Below are 24073 nucleotides of genomic sequence, written 5' to 3'. Positions count from 1 at the left end.
AAACAGGCAGCTGATCTTTCTGTCTTTCCCCCACCCCTCTCCCACTACTGGTGATTGAACCCAGGATCTCAAGGATGCTAGACAAGTGCTCTGCCACTTGAGCCATGCCCCCAGCTCTTTTGTTTGTATTTTTGCTTTTGAGATAGTCTTGCTAACTTTCCCTGGGCTGGCCTTCTTCTGCTCCAAGTAGCTGACTGCCTGTAAGCCTCTGCTCTGCTCTTGCCTGCCCTTCCTCACCCTCATTCCCCAGCCTTGGCTTAGACCAATCCCTCCTTCTCTCCTGTGCTGTCTCCTTGCATAAATGCATTGCTGTCATCCTCAGAGAAGGAGCTCCTGCCATGTAAGCTGGCTTGTCGATGGTGGTGTCTGCCTCTTACCCCTCATCCCACCCTTCACTTGGAGATTATGGGGACTTTTCCAGAACTCCAGGGGAGGCAGGGTGCACAGTGCACGTCTTGTCCCTCAGAGTTTGGTGGCTCCAGCCTGGGAGGAGTGGGACTGTGGCACTGCAATTAGTATGTCTGTGGGTAGGGGAGCTTGGACCCACACTGACACCTTCCCCCAGGTCTCTTGTTCCAGTAGAGCATGTACTTCTGTTTTCTCAGGCAGATGCTGATCCTAAGACCCTGCCTGGACCCCACATCTGGCCCAGCCAAGACCCTGCTCTGCTTCTCATGTGCCTCTCAGCTCCTAAAACGTCACTGCACCATGTGCACTGCACTGTGCTGCCTGCAGTCTGGTGAACTGGTGTTCGGATGATGGGGGAGGATGCCAACCGTTCATGGGTGGACATTCAGCTGATAGGTGGGCATGTTCAGGCCTGGACACCTGGCTCTCTGCAGCCTAATCCCCACATGCCCGCCAATGCTGGGCCCCCACATGAGGCCTGAGGTGAGTCCTGAGCCCACTCAGGCCTGTCGCCACTATTCCTCTGGTTGATGGGGGACATTTGCTTTCTGGGACTTCTTTAGAAGTGACTTTGTGTGTATGTGTGTGTGTGTGTGTGGGACTTGAACTCAGAGCCTACACTTTGAGCCACTGCACCAGCCTCTTTTTTGTGATGGGTTCTTTTGAGATAGGGTCTCATGAACTATTGCCCGGGCTAGCTTCAAACTGTGAGTCTCCTGATCTCTGCCTCCTGAGTAGCTAGGATTATAGGCATGAGCCATGGGAGTCTGGCCAGAAGTGACTTCTGAAGGACCATTTTTCTGCATTACTGCTTTTCCACCTGTGGTAGAATTGCCAGGGGACAGACAGCCCTGGAGGCTGACAGGGAGCTGCTCCTGTGGCCCCAGGTTCCCTGTGAGGGATGTGCTAAGCTCCAGGCTGTGGAAAGCACCTCCCTACCTCACTGGTTGAGCTCAAGGCCAGAAGCCCACCATTTCCTCCTCCTATACCTACCACCATGTTTCCAAAGCATGGATGGGAGGCTTCTTCAAGGGTATTCTAAATCCTCCTTCCGTTTTGAAAATGGAAGTAGCAGATTCACATGTGTATGTATGAATTTGTCTTCTGATCTGCACAGATCAACACACAGGTGAGGACCAAGAGCTATGCAAAGCCATCAAAGAACAGAAGCCAGGTAAGCACCTCAAGTGACAAGCAAGAGTGCAAGCATGAACTGGAACAGCTTCACGGCCTCCCTGTTGGGCAGGTACCTCCCAAACATAGAAGAGACAGTGGCAGATTCAGTGTCTGATTTCCTAGTAGATTTCATGGTGAAATAGGTCTGGATGGAGGTAGAATCAGGACTCTCTCCTGGTGTACTTCCTGGTGGGGACTGGTGCCAGGGCTGGCAGCAGGGCCTGGCATGGCCGCACATACTGGAGCTGAGTGGCCTCCTGCCAGTGTCTTTGCTCACTCCCTGGGTCTCTCCTCCCGACAGAGGCCGAGACTTGGAAGGGCAAAGACCAGGAGGTCATTTCCCAGAGCTCGCTTGTCATGTCTTAGAGCCACACAGCTCTGTCTGTGTTTCCCTCTGAAGAGAAGCCCATATCAGTCTCTGTGGAGACACTGAGCCACCTCCCCTTCTTTATGGGTCTCTGGGATGGACACTTCCCAGGACAGGTGGGACTCACAATGTGTTCTCTGTTCTGGGCCTGGATGAAGCCACAGAGGTCCTGCAGATGAGGGGATGGTGTCCTTCAGTGGACACGGGGTGGGGGGGTGGTCTTTGCCAGGCTGCAGCCCTAGACCTGAGAGCAGAGTGTAAGAGATAGCACAACAGGAGGTGCCAGTGGGAAGCCGGCTGTGCCTACCCTCAGAGGGGATGGCCAGGATCAGGACAAGAGCTGTGTGAAAAGCAAAAGGGATCAGAGCTGTCATATGTAAAATATCATTATCAAATTCAAGCTCATGAAGATTTGCACCTATGACTTTTTCTGAGACCTGGATATCTATTTCTGCAAGAAATTTTGGTGGGGCCTTTGCTGAATTCTTAGGTCAGTTTGGGGAGTGTTTTGTCTTAATGGTAGGAAGTCTTCCAGCCCAGGAACTGGAGACCCTCCACTTACTTTGATTGCTTTTTGTGTCTTTCAGCACTATTATACTGGTGAAATCTTATACCTACTTGGTTCTGTTTATTTATTTTTTTTTGGTGGGATGGGATTCAAACCCAGAGCTTCAGCTTGGAAAGTTTGCAAAGCAGGCACTCTACTGCTTGAGGCACATCTCCAGTCCATTTTGTTCTGGTTATTTTGCAGATGGGGGTCTTGTGAACTATTTGCTTTGGGGCTGGCCTCAACCCGAGACCCTCCCCATCTCAGCCTCCTAAGTAGCTGGGATTACAGGTGTCAGCCACCAGCACTGGAGGTTTATTTTTATTTATTTATTTTTTGCAATGCTAGGGATCAAAGCCAGGGCCTCAAGCATGCTAGGCAAGTACTCTATACTCTACCACTGACCTACACCCTGACCCCCTATTGACTGGCATTTCTTTTTTCTCTTTTTCTTTTTTGATGTTGTAAATGCAATCCTTTTCTTAATTTGCTTTTGCATCATTCATAGTTCACAGTAAAGAAACAAAACTGATGTTTGCATCTTGATCTCATACCCTGCAGCCTGACTGAATTTATTTGCTCAAGTAGTTTTCTTGTGGGTTCTTCAAGATTTTCTAAATACAGGCAGGTCCTGCCACCTGTCAACAGAGCTGACTACGTCTTCCTTCCTTACCTGGTCCCTTTTCTTTTGTTTGTTTGTCTACTGGGTTTGGTTGGGACCTCAGTAAGAATTGAACAGCAGTGGTGGGGCATATGTCCTGGTCTGGTTCCTGACTTTCGGGGAAGCGTTCAGAATGTGAGGTTGGCTGTGCAGCTTTTGTTGTGTAGTTATTGGAGTGGGCTTTTTTGTGTCATGTTGTTTTGTTGTTTATCTCAGAAGTTGTTGGATTTTGTCAACTGGGTTTTCCATCTCTAAGGTAACGGGAAGCCTTTGTTTTGCTACTCTTCTTACAAACCTGGGCGACCTGGGTGGAAACAGGGGCTTCAGAGTGCAGCTGAAGCTGCAGGGTCCAGTCCTCGGATTTTCCTTTCCGTTCTGCAGACTGTGGGGAGAAATACAGGCAGCCCCTCAGCAGCACCCGGCGGGAAGTGGGCTGTCAGAGTCTCTGCCGCCTGCCCAGTGCCCACCTGCAGCAGCCTGGTTGCTCATTCCGAAATGACAGGAACCCTGCAAAGCTGCCAGTGTCCAGGAGCAAGCACGTAGGGGCAGATGCAGTTGTGGCTCTGTTCCTGTCGCTAGCCGCTAGGTGTCAGTGGAAACCGCACAAGCGGGCCCCTTCCCTGACTGACAGCTGCATTCTCGTCGTGTGCGTGAGTTCACCCCTTCCCGCAGACCTGTGTCATCATTTTAGTCAATGTCAAGGCTGCAGTGCTACAGCTATGAGCGCTGGGCTGGAGGTTTTGCTGCCTGGCCATGCTGCCCAGGAAGAACTGCCAACCGGCCCAGATGCCCTGAGCCCGCGAGTGTGGGACGGAAGCTCCAGTTGCGGAGGTCTTTGGGCTCCTGCGGACAACAGTGATTGTTCTGAAGGGCTTCCGGTGCTGCGGCCTCCGCAGGCGGCGGGCGGGGCCTGAGGCTGTGGCTCTGGCAGCTGGGTGGGTGCTGAGGCGGGGCTCCGACGGGGGCGGGGCTCCGATGGGGGCGGGGCTTGGGCAGTGCGAGGGGGCGGGGCTCCGATGGGGGCGGGGCTTGGGCAGTGCGAGGGGGCCGGGGCTCCGATGGGGGCGGGGCTCCGATGGGGGCGGGGCTCCGATGGGGGCGGGGCTCCGATGGGGGCGGGGCTCCGATGGGGGCGGGGCTCCGATGGGGGCGGGGCTCCGATGGGGGCGGGGCTCCGATGGGGGCGGGGCTTGCGCCGCCGGGTGGGAGCCGGGGGCGGGCCTGGGGCGGGGACTTGTGCGGAGGGATCGCTGAGCGGATGCACGCGGCGGCCCTGCTGAGGCTGGGACGGGCGGCGGGCGTGCGGCTCGGGGACGTTTCCCGCCGCCCGGCCTCGGTGGTCGCGCCCAAGTCCAGCACAGCTGGGTAAGGCGGGCAGGCGGGCAGGCGGGGGCCAGAGCTGAGGCCGCACGGGGTGCAGCCCTGCCGGACGGCCTCCTCTTTGGTTCCCTCTCGCCCGAAGTCTCGGGTGACCGAGAGGCCGGTGAGCACGTTGTGACCTGACGTGTAGCACGTGACTCCCGCGTTTGGTTTGGAGCCGTGGGCGGAGCTGAGCGGTTCGTGCGTCCGTCACGGGTCGTGGGCACCGCTGCAGGCCCGGCTCCAGCCTGCCGTGGGGGTCCGGTGGGAACCAGTGCTGTGCGGGGGCGGCTGCCTCAGCCGGGGCTTCACAGATGGGCAGGGTTCCACCCAGCTCCTGCGCTGGACGCTCCTGGGGCGTCCAGCCGGCCAGCTCCACTTGCTGCTGTTGCTAACTGAGGGCTCAGAGCTTTGTCCTCAGGGTGGTGACAGTCGGCTTCGGGTGAAGTGCAGCACAGCATGCCCTGCTCGCCTGGGGAGCCCAGCTCCTGCTGGGGCCAACTGAACTCTGGGGTGGCAGGGTGCCTGGCAGGGACGGCGGGGGCCTGTCCCAAAGGCTGGGCTCTGGCCTCTGGGTGGCCCTCATCCCTCTGAGGCCAGAAGCATCTACACAGGCAGTAAAAGGCTTGGGGTGCAGGAGCACAGGCAGGGCCTGGGTAGCTGCTTCTGGTGGCTGTGCTTGGTAACTTGTCAGTGAAGGGACAGAAGAATGTTGCCACAAATGGGCCGTGCTCCACAGCCCTGCTCAGCTGCCGGCCAGTGGGTCGTTTAAGCTTGACCTCAGTGTGCTAGTCTGTGAAATGGGGACAGTGGTAGAATCTACCCAGAGGCACCATCAGTGTGCTCAGTAGGTTGTAAGGTGTGTGTGTTTTCACATTTTCTGGCGTCTGTGTTGTCAGCGGTCCCTCCTGGCATGTGGAGCACAGTGGTGGTGTTCCCTGTCTTAGAACCTGTAGGCTAAGTGGCGTCCTCTGCATTTGAGTTCACATACCACATACCCTCAGGCTTCCAGAGTCCATACTCTCTGCCAGACTTGAGTGCTGGAGAGGCCAGTTCAGTTCCTCATGTCCTGTAGGACCCCTGCAGCCTTGGTGTGTAGCCTCAGGGCCAGGCCTTGGGGCAGGCCTGACAACCACCCTGCCTGCAAGGGCCCTCACCACATAGCATGCATCGGTCACCAAAGCTCCTTGAGTCCACCCCTGAATATTCTTAAACCCAGCAGCTTCTGCCTAGTTCCTTTGTAAAAACAGCCAGAAAGAGCCTTTTAAAAATTGTTAGTCAAGCTGGGCATGGTGGTACATGCCTGTAATCCCAGAACTTGGGAGGCAGAGGCAAGGGGATCAAGAATTCAAGGACAGCCTAGACCCTGTCTTGAAAACAAAAGGGCTAGGGTGTTGCTCAAGTGGTAGAGAGCTCATTAGGCATAATGCCTTGGGTTCAATTCCCAGTACTTAAAAAAAAATAAAAAGTGTTGAGCAGGGCCTAATGCCTCCGACCTGATAGTCCAGCTGGATGGCAAGTTCAAGACCAGCCTGGGCTATACAGTGAGGCCCTGTCTCAAAGAAAATGTGTTGGTCACTTCCCTTTTCAAACAGCAGAGACCTCCTGCCCTTTGTAGGACACTTAACTGAGTCAACCCTGCCCACCAAGCTGGGCCACCTGGACAAAGATTAAGTGGGTGCCTGGCTCTCAGGTGTGTACTGGCTGGGTTTCTGTGACTTCGTGTGCATGGAAGGCCCAGCAAGGCCTCTGCCCTCTCCCTGCCACTGCTTTCTTATAGTGACAGCTGGGCGTTACTGGCATACAGCCCCCTGCACCCACCCACCCTTTTATCAGCATGCAGTTCAGCTTGGTGTCTGTGTGCCTCCAGGACCTGGCACAGTATTGGTCCAGTAGAACTCAAGTTCATGCAGAGTGAGGACGGTGTGGCACCATGCTGGGCGGTGTCCTGCTGCTTCCAGAGTGGAACTTGCCTGGGAGAGGATATCCTGTGTCAGAAAGATCTGGTGACAGACAGGGTGGGAGGGAACATGCAGTGTTGGTGCTGTCTGAGTGCCCCCCCACAACAACATGCCTTTCATCAAAGCCCAGGAGGCTTTCCGCCTGTGTCCCTGCCCTCACCTCCCACCTGCTCTGTTCCCGTGGGTCAGTACTTGTGTCCCCATCATGTGGGGACATCTCCTCTTGACTCCCAGCTCTTCCAAGGACAGGCTGTCCAGGAGCAGCCATGCTCTTTATTTGACGAGTGAGATGGCCACATGGAGGGGTACTGTGAACCCTGTTGAGAGGTTTGGAGGGTTCCAGGCAGCTCCCCACCTGGGGAGGTCTGGAGCATCCCTACCCCTTCCACTCAGCTGCGCTCACCTGAGTCCGTGTGAACAGTATCACTGGTCAGTTTGGGTAGGGAGGTGCAGACAGGGACACAGGAGGCTGGAGGTCTGAATCAGGCAGTTGCAAATTCTGACAGATACACTGGTGGGATGGCTGCCTGCTTTCCCCTCCCTCTTTCTTGGCCCTGTATTCTTCCTCTTTCTGGCACAGGCCAACAGCGCACTTGCCAGCAGCCATGGGGAAATCATTGAGGCAGAACACAGAAAAGGCTAGACAAGGGCCTGGCGTGTGGGCCATGCCGCAGCAGTTAGGTGCTCTTGTCTTGGGTCTTTTCAGGTGGGAAGAGGAGAAGAGCAAGGACAGAGTGAGGTGGAGGCAGCTGGAGCACAGAGGCCCCTACTTTGTCCCCGCCTACGAGCCCCTTCCTGATGGAGTGCGCATCGTGTATGATGGTGAGGACCAGTGGGCAGACACTCTCTTCTGTGTGCCGCCACTTCCAGCCGGAAGCCCGAATCTGCTGCTGACTGTGGGCTGCCTCTGGCTCTGTGCCTGCAGTTTGTCCCTGTCAGTGGTTAGTGTGTCAGAAAGATGCACTGGCTTTTCAGGGGTATGGCACAAAGTCCACTGCCCTGTCTGGGTTTCAGAAGTTCCTGACTGACTGACCAATCACTTGGAGGGCAGGGGCAGTGTGGAGGTCTGCTTGATGTCCTCTAAAACCGAGGAGGGGGGCTGGTGGAGTGGCTGAAGTGGTAGAGCACCTGCCTAGCAAGCATGAGGCCCTGAGTTCAAGCCCCAGTACCGCCAAAAAAAAAAAAAATCACCAATAGAAAACTGAGGAGGGGGATGGTCATTGGTCAGGTTGCTGTGGGGGATGGGTGATATGGATTGAGGGGCTAACAGTCCTGCAGTTATTCACACTTTTCCGCTGTGAAGTGTTGCCTTTTGTTGTGCTCCTATGATTTCTATGTGGAAATTTGTATTTTAAAATTGCACTTGCTGGGCCAGGGCTGTGTCTGGTGGAGCACTTGCCTGGCATGTGTGAGGGGCTGAGTTCTGTCCCCAGTCAAAAATTAAAACGTTTTAAAAGATTACCTATGTTGCATTTTCATATAGCTTGAATTTAGCAACAAAGGAGGTGTGAAGGAGGAGGTGTAACTGTAGCTGTTGAAAACTGGGGGGTTGTCTGAACTGGCTCCAAGACACTCATGGGGTTACCTCTACTCAGGTGCACACATCATTTTTAACTAAAAGTGTGCTTCTGAACTTAGAAAATTAACATCTAGTTCCCTGTGCATGAATGCACAGCTTTTTTTCCTTTGGTGGGACTGGGGTTTGAACTCAGGGCCTCATGCTTGCAAAGCAGGCACTCTACCACTGAGCCACTCCTCCAGTCCATTCTTTTCTCTGGTTATTTTAGAGATGGGGTCTCGTGAACTATTTGCCCAGACTGGCCTTGAGCCATGACCCTCTTGAGCTCAGGCTTCCGAGTAGCTGGGGTTATAGGTGTGTACCACTGGTGTCTGGCAGTGAGCCTGTGGTGATGTCCTCCTCATCAGATTGTCTTTGGATGTCCTTAGGAAAGCCAGTGAAATTAAGCTTGGCTGCTGAGGAGGTCGCTACGTTGTACGGGAAGATGTTGCATCAAGAATATACAACAAAGGAGGTTTTTCAAAATAACTTCTTCAACGACTGGCGAAAGGTATGTGTCACCAGTGGCTGCAGCAGCTGTCCTGGACCTAGCTGGCCCAGTCACTCTGGGGCAGTGGTTCCCAGCCAGCTGCCATCTCTGCAGTCTTTTCCTCCCACAGTGACTGAGGGTTTGCCTGGCATAGCCTGTGCCAAGGCAGCGGAAGGAGCAGGGTCAGGGGCCGTTCAGAGGACAGGGCACAGCTCACACAGGAGGGGTTGGAGGAGACCAGAGGGACATTTTTTGCCCAGGAAGACAAGCACTTGATGTGAAGATGAGTGTGTTATATTCGGTGTCTTTCTTTTTCTCATTTCTAAAAAGTGAGTTACGAGTCTGGTCTAATCTTCATGTCCATCTTACTGAAGCCACCAGGCTCTCCCTGTGGCATTTTCCTAATGACAGGTAACATTGAGTATCTTCTTGTGTGCCTGTTTGTCATTTGGATATTTTTCTAAAAAAATTTTTTGGCGGTACTGGAGTTTGAACTCAGAGCCTCACTCTTGCTAGGCAGGCTCTCTACCACTTGAGCCATTCCACCAGCTCTTTATTTTTTTGCATTGGATATTTTTAAGATAGAGCCTCGGGAACTATTTGCCTGGGCTGGCTTTGAACCGAGATCCTCCTGATCTCTGTCTCCTGAGTAGCTAGGATTACAGGTGTGAGCCACCAGCACCCGACCTGGATATTTTCTTTTGTGGAGTTTTGTTCATTTAAAAAACTGAGTCACTTCTCTTCCTGCATAATTTGTAGGAGTTTCTGAAACATATCCTGGATACAAGAACTTTGCAGACAGGGGCACTGTGACCCTCAACTCACAGACTTGCATTTGCGAAAGCCCTCATAGTGCAGTCTTTAGATGAGCAGAAAATGTGAATTTATCAGTTGATGTTGATCAGTGTTTTTCTTTTATGATTAATACTTTTGTGTCTGTTTAAGTTTTAATCAGAACTTTGATTTACAAAAACTTTTCACTCCACCTCTTTGTGTTTTTATTCTCTTAAGTGTTTTTAACATCGATGGGAGTTTTTAACATTGACGAAGTTCAGTGTATCACTTTGTTTTTTGGTGAGACTGGGGTTTGAACTCAGGACTTCACAGTTGCAAAGCAGGTGGTCTACTGCCTGAGCTACACCTCCAGTCCATTTATTTTCTCTGGTTATTTTGGAGATAGAGTCTCAAGAACCATTTGCTCAGCTGGCCTTCAACCTTGATCCTCCTGATGTCAGCCTCCCAAGTAGCCAGGATTACAGGTGTGAGCCACTGGTGTCTGGCAATGGGATGTACTTTTTGTTATGTCTGATGAATCTTCACATAACTCAAGGTCACAAGGATTTTCTCCTAGAAGTTGTGCAGTTTAGGTTTTAGCATCAGGTCTGAGTGAGAGCAGTGAGACAGTAGCAAAGTTCAGTTTTCCCTGTATGGGTCCTGGTGATCCCTGCACTACTGGCGAGGACCGTGTGACCTGTCCCCAGTCTGGGGCTCTGTTGCTGGCCTCTTCCCCATTGTGGTGCTCCCTGCACTGCCTTGGTGCTCACCTAGACAAGGTGCCTGTGTGTCCCTTCTCTGGGTTTTTACTGGCAGCAGTTTTTACACAGTCGCAGTCAATGTGCAAATAATGTACTTTTCCCCACTTATCATTGTATTGTATTATTTCCCCACCTTGCTGTGGGATCCTCGTACTATTTCCTGCTGTGGTCGCAATGGTTGTCTTCTCCACAGCTCCTGTTGGAACCTCATCGTCAACCCAGCAGTATTAAGGGATGGGGCCCCTAGGAGGTGATTAGGCCAGGAGGGCTCTGCCTCGTGGGTGGGATTCTTGCCTTAGGAACGAGCCAGGCCCTTTTGTTCCCCTGTCCTCTCTGCCATGTGAGGACAGAGGCTAAGCTCCACCTTGGGCCTCACTAGATACCAATGATATCACTGCTGGTGCCTCGTTTTGCACTTCCAGCCTCTGGAATTATGAGAAGTACATTTCTATTACTTGTAAGTTACCCGGTCTCCGGTATTCTGTTGTAGCATCACCCATGGACTAAGACACTTTGTTAATTTCTTAATGCTCCGTTGAATGAGTTTGCTGTGATTTATCTAGCACCCTTTGGATTTCTTCCTCCTTCAGTTGTCTGTAATTTTGTAATTATTGTCACACTGACAGTGATAATGTATTTAGGATAGGATTGCTCAAAGTGGAATTAGAGGTTTTTGCCACTTTTAATACTGAAATGTAAAATTGATCTTGGCCACCTTATCCCACCTGACCCTACCCCACCTCTGCATTCACGAAGGACAAGGGGACACCATAGTAGACAGACTTCTTTAGTGCCAGCTGGGCTCTGGGGTTGGGGGCTTTGTCATTGGGGTTCTAGGGGAGATGGGGAGGTCTGTCAGTGGGGTCCTTTATACATGGTGGGTAGTATGGGGCACAGGAAGCCCTGCTTGAGGCGAGACATGGCATTTGGGAAGTCAGTCTCATTTCCTGTAGAAGCGAGGTACAGAGGATGTGCGTCTGGAATCCAAAAGCTGTGTGGGGCATGCACGCTGGCCCCACACAGCTCCCGGCACTTCTGAGTCCTGGTGCAGCACTTCACATGGTGGCTGGGAGAGGCTGTTCCCTGGCAAGGCCATGTGGCTTGCTCAGAGCCCCCCTGGGTGGCAGTGCCAAGGCCCCAGCTCACACTCCACTGGGGCCCTGGTCCAATAGCTAAAGGTTGTTGATGGTCACCTGACCCCTGCTCTGGAATGGCCCTGTGCAGTGGCCCCAGCCTGGGGTCTCTGTGCTGCGGGAAGGTGCCTGCATTCAAGTTGCTGAGAGCCCATCTCTGGCTTTGGTACAGGAGATGACCGAAGAGGAGAGGGAACTTATCAAGCACCTGGATAAGTGTGACTTCACAGAGATCCACAGGCACTTCATGGACAAAGCTGCTGCCCGGAAGGCCCTGCCCAGGGAGGAGAAGCAGGTGGGCTGCCCCTCACACAGCCTTCGACACCCCCCTCCCCCCCCACCCCGCCCCAGGCCTTAGGAGGCAGGGCCGGGCCCCAGCTGCTCCAGAGGGACAGGTTTTCCAGTTACACACCTTTAAGTGCATTCAAAATGTAGTTCTGTCTCCTGGAGCACATTTGAAAGTAAACATGTTTGAAATGTCATGGCAGGGGAAGGGGCCCAAGGCAGGAATGTGGGATGTGTGAGCCTCAGTTTAACAGAATCCTGTCCCCCTTTTGTTTCTCACATCAACTTGGGCGTCCTGAGGGTGGCTGTCCTTCCACTGCCAGTGGTTTCAGGAGACCCATGTTATTCCAGAACCTAGCTTCCTCCTACCTTGGGGGCCACCATGCTCCTTCTGCTGACCTTACTACACAGGCAGGCAGTGGGCAGACGGGGGGTAGACGAGGGAGGGGCCAAGGGCTCTGCTGTTCCTCACCCTGCAGGGCCACCGGGGGGAGGTGGGGCAAATCCTGGGTCAGTATGAGGAACTTCAGCTAGTTCCGTTCTCTTCACTGCTAACATCCATGTGCTGTTTTATTAACTCAGAAGCTAAAAGAAGAGGCAAAAAAACTTCAGCAAGAGTTTGGATACTGTATTTTAGATGGCCAGAGAGAAAAAATAAGCAATTTCAAGATGGAGCCGCCTGGGTTGTTCTGTGGCCGTGGTAACCATCCCAAGATGGGGATGTTGAAGAGGAGAATCAGGCCAGAAGACGTGACCATCAACTGTGGCAGGTGTGTGGGACCCTGGCTGGGTGAAGTCTGTCTGTGCAAGACCCTGGCTGCCTGATGAGGTGACCTTTGTCCTTCAGCTCTTGTGGGATTGGCCACATCACAGGACGTGCAGCTGTAATGCACTGTTCCCGTGTGCCTTAGCGCTTGCGGGGCTCTGTGTGACAGTGGTGTGACGAGCTGCTCCCATCTAGGAGTTATGCTTTTCTGCACCCGTCAGAATCCTCCCCACTTTGCCAGGTTGAGATTTCTCACCACGGAACTCTCCTGTGTGTTTTTGACATGTATTTTTTTCACACACAGATAGCCTAATAGCATGTGTTGGTTTTGAGTGCGTTGTATTTCGGTCGTGGTGTGCTGCGTGTGACTCAGGGCCAGGAAACCAGGTATCAGGCTCAGTCCCTCTGAGCGGCCCCGGTGGCAGGCTTGGTGTGGGATGGCTGCCTGATCCATAGGTTGGCGCTTCAGAGCTCTCTGCAGAGCTGGTGGCCTTGCTGTGTGGCTGTCCAGGTCCAGTGTGTGTGTGTGGCAGGAGTCTGTTTCTGAGGCCAGGCCTACTTAAAAACCCTGCCACAGGCCAGGGGTCACGATGTGAAGTCACCTGGAGATGCTCATTTGCTGGAACTTCAGAGAACAAGGCCTTGACACTGTCACTGTTCTGCTGCAGGGATGCAAAGATCCCTGAGCCCCCGGCGGGTCACCAGTGGAAAGAGGTGCGCTCAGATAACACAGTCATGTGGCTGGCAACATGGACGGAGAGCGTCCAGAACTCTGTGAAGTATATCACGCTGAACCCCAGCTCCAAGCTGAAGGTGAGGCTTGTGCCTTCCAGGAAGCCCACCCCCAAGAGCAAGCAGGGCGCTTGGTGGTGCTGCTCCAGGGAGGCAGGTGTAGGAGAGGCCCCCTGGCCTCTGCCCGGCCTTTTCAGATTGACCAGGAAGCGGCCAGCCAGTGTTAAGAGAGTGCTGTGCCAGCAGCCTCACATCTGAAAGGAAAGCCTAAGGGGTCATTGTGGTCACTTTGGACTTTCTGAGGCTGGACTCTGCTCCCCAGCCCGTGACCCACCCAGCATGAGTGTGGGCGCTAGGCTGTGGGAATCCAGCCACCTTCTCCGCTGTTGTGCAGGAGTGTGAAGTGTGTCCTTCCCCACTTATTCTCCCTGCCCAGGGGCAGAGAGACCAGCAGAAGTATGAGGCAGCACGACGCTTGAAGGGGGTTGTGGGTGAGATTCGCTCTCAGTACCGGGCCGACTGGACGTCCCCAGACGTGAAGAAAAGACAGAGGGCAGTGGCCCTATATTTTATTGATAAGGTATGGGGTGGCCTGGGGACCCTGGGGGCTGGGCAGCAGGGGCAGCAGTGGAGCTGGAACTTTGGTCAGTGAGCCTTGGCTCGTGTGTGTGTGTGTGTGTGTGTGTGTGTGTGTGTGTGTGTGTGTTTGTTGTGTGCACGCACACAGGCCACGGCCCTGACCACTCTCTACCCTGGTCCAGCTGGCCCTGCGAGCAGGTAACAGGAAGGAGGAGGGTGAGACGGCTGACACGGTGGGCTGCTGCTCCCTCCGTGTGGAGCACGTCCAGCTGCACGCACAGGCCAATGGCTGCAAGTATGTCGTGGAGTTGGACTTCCTGGGAAAGGACTCGATCAGCTACTCTAACCGCATGTCCGTGGAGAAGCCTGTGAGTGCCCTGCCTTGTGCGAGTGTGGCCACGCCTACTCTGGGGTCTGTCACAGCATGGAGGAGCCACAGAGCGGACATGCGGCCTGTCTCTGGTGTCCTTCAGGAGGGCTGCTGCGCTGGCGGAGGCCTGGAGAGGGCAAGAGGCTCCCTCTGCCTCCCGTGAGTCTCTGTGGCCAAGTGACAAGGCACCACAGGCCAGTGACTTAAATCACACATTTGTCATGGTCTCAGTTCAGGTCAGAAGTCTGGGGGTGGGTGTTGGTGGATCATTTCCTTCTGGGGGCTCAGAGGGAGTATTCATTCCTTGCCCCTCCCTCTTCTTGTGGTGGCTGTCGGCCCTTGGTGCCCTCAGCTTTGGCATATCCTCCCGTCTCTGCCTCTGTTGCACATGGCTCTCTTCTCCCCATGTCTCCTTTTCTCACAGGACACTATCTTGTGGAGTTTAGGGCCACCCCTCTTACGTAGCCTCATCCTAGGTTACTCCTGCAACCACCCTGTTTCCACATAAGGTCACATCCTGTGCTTTCATGAAGGACATGAATTTCGGGGGTCCTGCTCACCCAGTGCACCTGGGAACGGGTGTCCAGCAGCCCTGTGCTGTGAAGGATGCAGCTGGGTCAAGCCTGAGGGTGACCCACAAGGCCTAGTTCAATGACATTGGTGGGCTGAGGGATGGGTGGAGCTGGAAGGGGTGGGTGAACTTCTGGTCTGCAGATCAGAACTGAAATGTGGGAAGCATTGTCGCCCTATGGAATGGCCGTCCCGTGGAATGTCACTGTCACCTGTTTGGGTGGGCACTGCCCCCTAACGATGACAGATCCTCACAGGCATAAAGGAGGTCCAGCTGTGGAATGTTTGGGTGTCCAGGGTGGCTGTGTGGGGCAGCGGATGTACCCAGGGGGCATCCAGCATGGCCACTCCACAGGGATCCGGCTCCGGGAGTCTGTCCTGTGGTACAAATGGGGAACAGAAGAGTGAAGCCAGCAAACAGAGATGAGAGGTACTTGGCACAGCGGAGGTGCGCTTGGCCTGTGAAGCTGCTCAGGTGCCAGCAGGGTAGCGCTGGGCATGGTGGGCATGCCTGTGACCCCAGCACCTGGGAACTCAACAGGACCTTGAGTTCCGCGCCAGCCTGTGCTACATAGCCAGACCCTATCTCAAAAATCCAAAAGAAAGAAAGAGAAAGAGCAAGATATAAACGTTTTGTTGTAAAACCAAACAGGAAAAGAAAGGGTGGGAAGGAAGGGGAGGCTGCCTGGCTGTGCGGTGTCTTCCTGGGATTCACAGCCCCTCATGGTGGACGGTACATCTGTGCATCATCGCGATGAGAGAACTGGCTCTTGGCAGTGAGCTGTGAGGAGAGAGGCAGCTTTCTCATCTGTCATGGTTACTTGTACCCAACCAAGAAGGCGCAGGCTGCTGCATGGCTGTTGGAACTACGAGTGGAGGCTGAGGATGCCCACCATGCAGAGGCTGCCTTGGCTCCCGTAGGAAGGTGGCAGGCCAAAGTGAAGGAGAGATGGCATGGCCTGGTCTTTCGCGGTTGGCGTGATCAGGAGGAACTGAGTGCCCAAGGGGGTTGGACACAGAGGCCCTGTGATATCAGGCGTGTCTGACCTGGTCACAAGTACAGGGCCCTGGACTTGGGGTGAGCCCTGGAAGTCTGGTATTGGTGACAGGTTGGCTGCCTGCTGGGGTTGCTGAATAGGTTTGTAGAAGTGGCTGCTTGAGCACACGGATGCGTTAGCAGGGAGTGGTGCGTGCAGGGCCAGGGTGGGAGGGTTGAAGATGACACAGGCCCTGACGGGTGGGCCTGGGCGCTGTGTTGGCTCGGCCGTTCCAAGACGTGAGGCGCACAGCCTTCTAGGCCTGGTCTGCATTGTTTCTTCTCTTCCTGGGGCCTCTTCCTCCTCAGGCCCCAGTTCTCTGTCGCTGCAAGCTAAGCTGTCCTCCACTTCAGGTGTTCGAGAACCTGCAGCTGTTCATGAAGAACAAGAGCCCTGGGGACCATGTCTTTGACAAACTGACTGTAAGCCGGAAGCAGCTGTAGACCCCAGGGAAGGGGCAGGAGCACTGAGTAGCCAGGTCCTGGGTGGTCCCTCCTCTGGCCTGTAGCTGAAGTTCCTTGCCTACCTCCTTCTTGAATGCCAGAGTTGGCCTTGGGAAATCTGTGTCCTCAGGGAGACCCATCAATGGGCAGCTGTGTCCCCTCTGTGCCCAGACTTCCAGCCTGAACAAGCACCTGCAGGCCTGGATGGATGGACTGACGGCCAAGGTGTTCCGGACTTACAACGCCTCCATCACTCTGCAGAAGCAGCTGCAGGCGCTGACCCATGGTGAGCAGGTCCCCACACCTGACATCGAGCCTGTCCGTCCACCCGGGCTGGCCCCGCAGGAGTTGCCTGTGGATTGTGCCTGCAGTGGCGCCTGCACTAGGGATGAGCTGACAGGAGGTGGCCCAGTGGCCGTCCGCTTGGTGGAAAGATGCTTGTGGCTGAGTCCTGGGGAGTTGGGAGGCGCTGGTCTGCAGCAGTGAGTGGAGCCCCATGGCCCACGGTGGGATAGCAGGGTGCAGGCCGCCCACCCGCTCAGCTCTTCCTGTGATCATCCCACCATCACGAGTCAGGCCCACCCGCCTCCCTCAGGCTGGGCTTTTTCCGCTCTTACCAGGCCTCTGCATTTCCTTCCCCTCCTCTTGGTGCCCCAGTGCCCTGCCCTGATCTTGGTACCCCCGGGGTCCTTCTCTTGGCTTCACACCTCCTCCCTCTGCTGCCAGTCCAGGGACTTTCATCTGGCCTCCCTAGTTCAGATGTGTGGCGGGGCAAAATGTGTCCTGCATCTGCCCCTTCCCCTTCTCCCGCCACGGCTAAGACCCATCTGGCTCTTAAGGCAGGGCTTCATCAAGGTCACACGGAGACCTGTGGACCCGGAGCTCTGGTCAGGGTGGGTTGCAGATCTGAGGTCGGGGGCTGTGCAGTCCTGGGGATGTCCCCAGGAAGGCAGAGCAGGTGTCCAGATGGGGGAGCCCCTGGCAGAGGAAATCTCATTAGGAGGCCAGAGTCCCAGGCAGCAGGCATCCTCGTAGGCCAGGCCTGGGAGATAAATCGCAGGTTAGACTTGTTTCTGGGGAGGCTTCATAAGCCCAGCGCAATGTGGCTGTCCTGGCCTGGGGATGCCTGGAGGCGCGGGAGTGTGAGAGCAAGCAGCCATGTGGACGGGCAGCTTTAGGGGGCTTCACTGCCCTGAGCCTCATGTCCTGATGATGTTTCTTGAGGGGACATTGTCAGATAAAGCTGGGTCCTGGGTGCACTGTGTCCTGATAATGGGCCTGGGGGCTTGCGTCAGGAGAGGATCCCCAGACTGCACCTGTGTGCACAGCCCAGTCTCACCTCCTATAGTGCTTTGTAGCTTCTTTCCAGAGGGAGATTGCTGAGCCTGAATCTGTCCTGAGCCCCTGGCCCTACTCCACCTCCATTCCTTGTTACTGTGGTGAAACCCGCTCGGCTCCCTCCATCCACCACCCCCTGGGTTTGCTCCAGGCTGGCAGAGTGGCTCAAACAGTAGAGTGCCTAGCAAGTGTGAGGCCCTGAGTTCAAACCCAGTACCACCAAAAAAGAAAGAAAACAGAGAGAGAGAGGGGGGGGGGGGGAGGGAGAGAGGGAGAGAGGGAGGGTGAGGGCTGAGGTGCAGCTCAGTGGTGGGGCACTTGCCCGACATGCCAGGGTTCCATCCTTAGCACCACAAAACAAGGCCTACTTGGAGCAGGCACAGGGGAGTGAGGATGGTTTGTGTCTTTGCTCAGCTAACGACAGCCAAGCCTCCAAGATCTTAGCTTACAACCGGGCGAACCGTGCCGTGGCTGTCCTCTGCAACCATCAGCGAGCTGCTCCCAGGACCTTCATGAAGTCGTTGCAGACTCTCCACGCAAAGGTGGGAAAGCCCATGCTGGTTGCTCCTCATTCTCCCCGTCTTTCCTGGTGCAGGTAGGCTGTGTAGTGGGGCAGAGGTGTTGGGGACTCAGGGCTGACCTAAGGCTGGACCTGGTCGGGAGGTGGTCATCCCCATAGAAACAGCCAAGCACCTTGGTGCAGAATTGGTTCAGCTCCTGGTGCTGCCTCTTGTCTTCCTGACAGGACATAGCCTGAATTCTAATTCAGGGAGAAGTCAGCGGAGCAGGAACCTTTGGGGATATTGGGTCTGCTCATGACTGACGTGGGTGGTACCTTTGGGCCTAGAGGCCTCTTGGCCCAGGCCACAGACCAGGCCAGGGTCAGGATCAGCCCCACGTGGCTCCACAGGGCCTTTCTCTCGCTGCATTGTCTCAGGACGCAGGGCCAGAGGGTGGGGTGTAGCTCAGTGGTAGAGCACTTGCCTAGCGAGTAGGTTCCATCCCTAGCACCACACAAAAAAAGGACGAGCAGCTGTGAACCGCAGTCCCTGGGGGATAGGAGCAGCCCTGCCTGGACCTGTTTCTTCACAGATTGAGGCAAAGAAGGCTCAGGCAGCTGAGGTCCAGGTGGAGCTGGTAAAGGCGAAAGCCAACCACTTAACCAGAGGGGACAGCAAGTCCAGAAGGTACGTGTGACTGTGGTCGCTCTTCAACTTCAGCTTTCTTTAGGTCAGTTTTGTTTTCATTTTCAGTTTCAGTTGTTACCTTGTGATTTTTAAGAGCACAAGCTTATTACTTGTGGACAAAAGCTAGACAGTAAGGAGCCAGGTAGAGAGCAGCCCTGGCCTCTGATGTGGACTGCGTGCAGGCCCTGGCTGCTGTGGCTCTTTGGTTTTTGTTTTGAACAGATGGTGTTGATTCCGTGGCACATGTCACCTGTTCAGAGAGCACAGTCCTGAGGCTCTGAGCATCTTCAGAGGTGTGTGGCTACTACAGTCAGTTCTAAAAAAGAAACCCTGTGTCCACCAGTCATCACTGCCCACCCTTCCCAACCCCAGCTGCCCCACCTGCTTGGTTGGGGATTAAACTTGGGCTCAGTGCTTGCAAAGCAGGTGCTCTGCTGCTTGAGCCACACCTCCAGTCCCTGTTTTGTTTTTTAATGATGAAGGGCGTTGGGTTTTGTCAGACACTTTTTCTGCATTTACTGAGATGATCATGGTTTTTGTCCTTTCCTTTTTTTTTTTTTTTTTTGTGGGGTGGGCAGTACTAGGGCTGGAAAACTCAGGGCCTTGTGCTGGCTAGGCAGGCGCTCTACCGTGTTGACATGGTGTATTAACACTAACTGGTCTTCAGACATTAAGCCATCCTTGCATTCCCAGGATAAATCCTGCTTGGCTGTGCATCTGTATCCACAGGGATATTCGCCTGCAGTTGTGTGGTGTCTTTGGCTTTGGTATCAGGCAATGCCGGTCTCATAAACAAGTTGGAAGGCGCCCCTGACTTGTTTTGTGAAAGCTGCGTTAGTGCTTCTTTGAGTGGTGGGTGGGTGGAATGCAGCAGCGAGGCTTCTCAGCCTGGGCTTTGCTTTGGGAGGTTTTAAGATTGCTGGTTCTCTCAGTGCAGGTCTGTCCAGGTGTCCTTTGTCTTCTTGACTGAGTTTTGGTGGGTTGTGTTTCTCTGGGAGTTGGTCGGTTATCTGACTTGCTGGCGTCCAGCTCCCTGCCCATTCCCTGTCATCCTTTGTGTTTCAGTGATGTCCCTGCTCTTACTCCTGATTGCAGTGGCTATGGTACTTACAGGGTCAAGTTTCCTCTTCGTGATGAGTGTCCTGAGGTGCAGAGCTGTGTCTTGAACAGTGGCACCCGTGGATGTGGAAGAAATGTCACACAGTTAGACCACAGGGTGTGCAGTGATCAGTGTGGCTGTCACCCAGCCCTGGCCTCCAGCTCTAGAGGCAGCTGCTGTGAAATGTCCCATGTGTCTCCAGAAGCCCTCACTCTCCCACCTCCATGGAAGCTCTTGGCCCCTGGCATTTCCAGCACTGCTCTTGGAAGTCACTTTGTCAGCACTAGAGCTATGGCGATCACTCTGCAAGACCCTGCTGCAGGTGGTGGGCCATCCCAGGCTTTTTCAGTACCAGTCTTAGGACTGGAGTCACAGTGCATGTGCCATGTAATGTCATGGATGTTGGAGGGCTGCTGTGAGTGGGAGGCGAAGGGTGAGGAGCACCTTTTCTTTAAAAAGCAGGGGGCTGGGGCTGTAGCTCAGCAGAGAGCCTGTCTAGCCTGCAGGACTCTCTGGTTACATCTCCAGGATGACCAAAAAAAATAAAAAAATAGTCCTTAGAAAGGCAGGAGTAAGGTCTGAGCATCTTCTCAGGAGCCACAGGCATCAGCTTGCCTCCACTACCTGCTCATGGCCAGGACCGTCTCTGGTTGCATCCCGTTGCTCCCTTCCTTGTGTCAGCTGTCCTTTCTGCCCGTGGCTGCCCCTGGGGCTCAGGCAACTGTGGCTTGGTCTGCCATGCAGGCTGGTCCAGGGCATGTTGGGATGGGGGCTCAGTTCTGGCCTTCCATCTCCACTGGACTCATCACCAGTGCTGGTCCTGGAGAGGATGACCAGGCTGAAGGCAGGAGGAAGGTGGGGCAGAGGAGGCAGTGGCTGGGAAGCATAGTCCCCTCGGCTGACCCTGTGCAGGCTTGAGGCTCCTCGTCTTCTCCCAGGCTCCTGCAGAAGCAGTGGCAGCGGCTACAGAAGCTGGAAGAGCAGCTGATCCAGTTGAGTGCCCAGGTCAAAGACAAGGAGGAAAACAAGCATGTGGTCCTGGGCACCTCCAAGCTCAGCTACCTGGACCCCAGGATCAGCATCGCCTGGTGCGCGGGCCCTCACGCAGTCCCATTGGTCCCCGTCCCATATCCCCCGTGGTGGGCACAAGTCCTTCCTGTGGCAGGGACCAGCCTGACTGGGTGCCCTGTTTCTTTGGTCCTCCCTCCCGAGCTTTGAGACAGCTTGGGATGGGGCTGTCCGTGGCATGGGAAGTGAGGTAATGCGGGTGCTCACCTGCCCACTGGGAGTGGGAGGTGGCCAGGAATGAGGGCTGTCTGAGCACCCCGCTTTGTGGTCACCTGGGCTACATCAGTGTGGCCTTTGGTGCCTTCTGACACCTGGGGTGGAGGTGCCAGCGGGTCCAGGCTGCATAGTTCCTGGTTTTCCTGCTGCGCAGAGGCTGTCCTGCTCTGAAACCTTGGCCTTCAGGGCAGGATGAGGCTGACATGGAGCCCCCGCAGGTGTAAGAAGTTCGGGGTGCCGGTGGAGAAGGTCTACACCAAGACACAAAGGGAAAAGTTCACCTGGGCTCTTGACACGGCAGAAGACTTTGAATTCTAAGTGACTGTCTTCACTGGAACTCCGTTTGTGGGTTTTTTCACACCCTTGAAGCAGTGCTGGGAGTTTTATATGGTAAAATGTTTTGTGCAAGTGTTCGCTATCATGATGCAGAACAAAGGCCTTACCGGGCTTTGTCCCTGGCAGTGCCCCCAGCACATCCTGGCTCTCACCTACCCCGGAACCCCAGCCTAGCCTTTGGATGGTGGCTTCTGGAAGAGCAGAGACTGTGTCTGTGTGACCCACCCCTTCCTTCAGCAGAGGCCCAGTCCCCATACATCTGGCTCTTGGTGAGGCCACAAATATACTTTGTCACTGCACTCGGTGGCCACTTCCAGTTCCTATCTGTCTCACCCAAGCCAGGGCTGGTGCCCAGTCCTCATGCACGCTAGGCACATGGTCTCCCACTGAGCTACCTCCCCAGTCCTCTCTACAGCTTTCTACACGTGCTGTCCTGCCTCAGTTTCCCAACCCTGTATTCTTCCAAGTCTTGTCCTCCCCTTGGGTGTCCCTGTCTCCTTTGCAGGGCTGACTTGTGTCTGTTCAACACTCTGCTTGCCTGGCTGCCCCACAGCTGTTTGCTCCCTCTAGGGCTTTGCTTAACTTTCTGGGGCTCCCTCCACCTCACGGCTTAAATTGAGGGTGCCAGCAAGGCAGGTCCCAGCTCCCTTGGTTGTCTAACTTACTGGTGTCCAGTTGGAGACCTCTGGTCAGATTAGAGGACCCCAGCCATGACTGGGACTCGGCTCCTCCACAGCTGCTCCTGGTCCTGCTGACACCCATCACTGTGAACCTGGACTCCTGTCGTTGTAGCAGAATGACTTCAGGGGCCTCAAGGCTCTCCACCCACCTCTCCAGAGGGGCCTTCCTGGGCAGGGACATGGAACAGGGTTGCAGAGAAGGAAGTCAAAGAATGGGAAGGCAGAGGGCATCAGCTGTGGGGCCCCAGGCCCCAGGAAGGAAGCCTGTGACGCAGGACTGAGACACATCTGAGTCCGACCTCACAGGAGATGGGCAAGGTAGCCGTCCCTCTGTGCAGGTGAGAAATGGACCAACTTCAGACCTGGAAACTAAGTCCAGCATTCCCAGCTCCACAGCTGCCTCTGTCCTTTGCCGGGTTGTGTGGTTTGACACAGTCCGGAACAGCAGGCAGGGTGTGGCCAAGAGGGAGCACTCCAGGGCAGTGGCTGGACCTCATGCAGGTTTCCACAACTCTAAGGCCATCCAGTGACCGAAACCCATGTGTCCTGGCATCTTGGTCTACCTAGCAGCTGTAATGACTGCACTTGCTCCAGTCTCCAGCCTGCCCTCCCTACCCTCCAGCACACCTGCTTCTAGACAGGTGGTCACCTGGCTGCCACAGTTCCTCTTCTCACTGGGGACAATCTAAGGTCTTTGAGTCAGTTGTCTCTGGACTGTCTTGTACATGGTCAGGAGCTAGCTGTGTCACCTACACACAAAGGTCAGAAGTACAGACTGCATCTTAGTGCTGAGCTCATGTCTAGATTTTCCGGAAAACACCCCTGGTCCCAAGCCAGCGGCCCAGCAAGCCTGGCCAGAGCAGGTACTGAGAGAGGATGATGCAGCTCACACCTGGGACACCGCGTTACCACTTTAAACCACTAGGTTTGGGGGAATTGTTACTCGGCAAACGCTAACACAGAAACTGCCCTAAAAGTGGGGTGCTGTTATGGACTGAATATTTATGACCCCTCCAAACGCCTATGTTGATGTCCTGATCCCCAACCTGACGGCACTTAGAGGTGGTGCCCTTCGCAGTCATGAGGTTCACAGGTCAGCAGGTGGAGCCCTCTGATGGCAGAGGCACAGAGCGTCCTATCTACACAGCATACACCAGGAAGGCCACATCAGCACATGGCAAAAAGATGGCTCTGCAAGCCAGTAGATAGGCCTCACCAGGAACTACCCTGACCTTCAGAACCTTGACCTTGGACATCTAGCCCCCAGAACCATATATGAGGAAAAAATGTTGGTGTCCAAGCTGCTTTGTAAAATTGTAACAGCCCGAGCTGTGAAAGGTGACACTAACAAACATCCAAGACACAGCACTGAGTGATCCGTGCAGTGGACAAAGACTATGACGACGGTAAAGATACTCAGCAGAGCCTCTTACTGGGGTAGAGAAGAGATTAGGTGAAAAAACACCGCTTTCAGTAACCTGAGTGTGAACAAGGAGAAAGCTCCAGAGTATTGGGAAGCCTGGCATGTGCTTCCGACTGCACAGAGATTTTAGAGGTGAAATGAGAACAGTATTCAGTTTGCAAGCAAAACTTACAGGAAAGACAGAGCTAGAGTTTGTACCATTTGGAAAATATCACCAGTTCACATCTAGTTTCTGGTCAGCAAGATTCTGAAAAGTAATAAGTGGCCTTGGAGTAAAGATGAAATCAGGGTTGTGGCCATAAAAATTTCTTAAGGTCCCAGAAAGGTTTCATTTAGTACTCAGTACAAACTACACAAAAAGGTTTCAGAGTGTCTAGCAGTGTCCCCAGCATCCTAACACATGGTGAAAATATTAACTTGAAAAACGTTAAGTGTGTTTGTCTAATGGAGTACACTAGTTTTCCACAAAGGAAACTCACAGGGTTTTCAAGGGCACTGCACAAGCTTGAATGAAAAGTAACTGACATAGTTCACAATGAACCCTTTGGGTTCCCGTCTTTCTGCAGGCCTTGTGCAGTCTGAGGAAGAACTCAGCTACAAACATGGGTCTGTTCCCCTTAATCTTTTTTTTAAATTTTTTCATGATACTAAGATTTGAACTCAAGGCTTTGGGGTTACTAGGCAAGTGCGCTACCACTTAAGCCATGCCTCCAGCCCCACCCACCTCCTTTTTCATTTTTTTGCTTTAT

The 24073-nt window shown here is 54.3% G+C and overlaps 1 protein-coding gene and 1 non-coding gene across 8 annotated transcripts; one reads left to right on the top strand and one right to left on the bottom strand.

The window, feature by feature from the left end:
• Window positions 1-3986: 3986 nt before the first annotated feature.
• On the top strand, window positions 3987-24050 carry Top1mt (DNA topoisomerase I mitochondrial). Of its 7 annotated transcripts, XR_002212826.2 has the most exons (15): window positions 4401-4524; window positions 7186-7301; window positions 8427-8548; window positions 11368-11490; window positions 12063-12250; window positions 12915-13059; window positions 13415-13558; window positions 13740-13925; window positions 15888-15956; window positions 16149-16263; window positions 17730-17857; window positions 18408-18502; window positions 20540-20689; window positions 21104-21490; window positions 21958-24050. XR_002212826.2 is itself a non-coding variant. In XM_020170377.2 (14 exons), the coding sequence occupies exons 3-14, from the start codon at window positions 8483-8485 to the stop codon at window positions 21201-21203; spliced, it is 1509 nt and encodes a 502-aa protein (XP_020025966.1). In that variant the 5' UTR covers window positions 3987-4094; window positions 7186-7301; window positions 8427-8482; the 3' UTR covers window positions 21204-21520. The 7 variants fall into 7 exon arrangements, 4 of the variants coding, with proteins under 4 accessions (XP_020025966.1, XP_020025965.1, XP_020025962.1 ...); XM_020170377.2 differs by lacking the exons at window positions 4401-4524; window positions 21958-24050 and adding an exon at window positions 3987-4094 and having other exon boundaries at window positions 21104-21520; XR_002212828.2 differs by lacking the exons at window positions 21104-21490; window positions 21958-24050 and adding an exon at window positions 18725-18795 and having other exon boundaries at window positions 20540-20676.
• On the bottom strand, window positions 8167-8238 carry Trnaa-ugc (transfer RNA alanine (anticodon UGC)). The gene has a single exon. It is a non-coding gene; the product is annotated as a tRNA-Ala (tRNA).
• Window positions 24051-24073: the final 23 nt, after the last annotated feature.

Source organism: Castor canadensis, chromosome 3, assembly GCF_047511655.1.
Source record: "Castor canadensis chromosome 3, mCasCan1.hap1v2, whole genome shotgun sequence".
Lineage (NCBI taxonomy): Eukaryota > Metazoa > Chordata > Mammalia > Rodentia > Castoridae > Castor > Castor canadensis.
Note: the sequence above shows the minus strand (reverse complement) of the source record. Positions and strands in the feature narration are given on the sequence as shown.

Coding starts and splice junctions, on each gene's coding strand:
- Top1mt (XM_020170373.2), top strand. CDS start 4,418: ATGCACGCGGCGGCCCTGCTGAGGCTGGGACGGGCGGCGGGCGTGCGG. Junction 8,549..11,367: donor TCTTCAACGACTGGCGAAAG/GTATGTGTCACC, acceptor GCTTTGGTACAG/GAGATGACCGAAGAGGAGAG. Junction 16,264..17,729: donor GCTGCAGGCGCTGACCCATG/GTGAGCAGGTCC, acceptor GTCTTTGCTCAG/CTAACGACAGCCAAGCCTCC.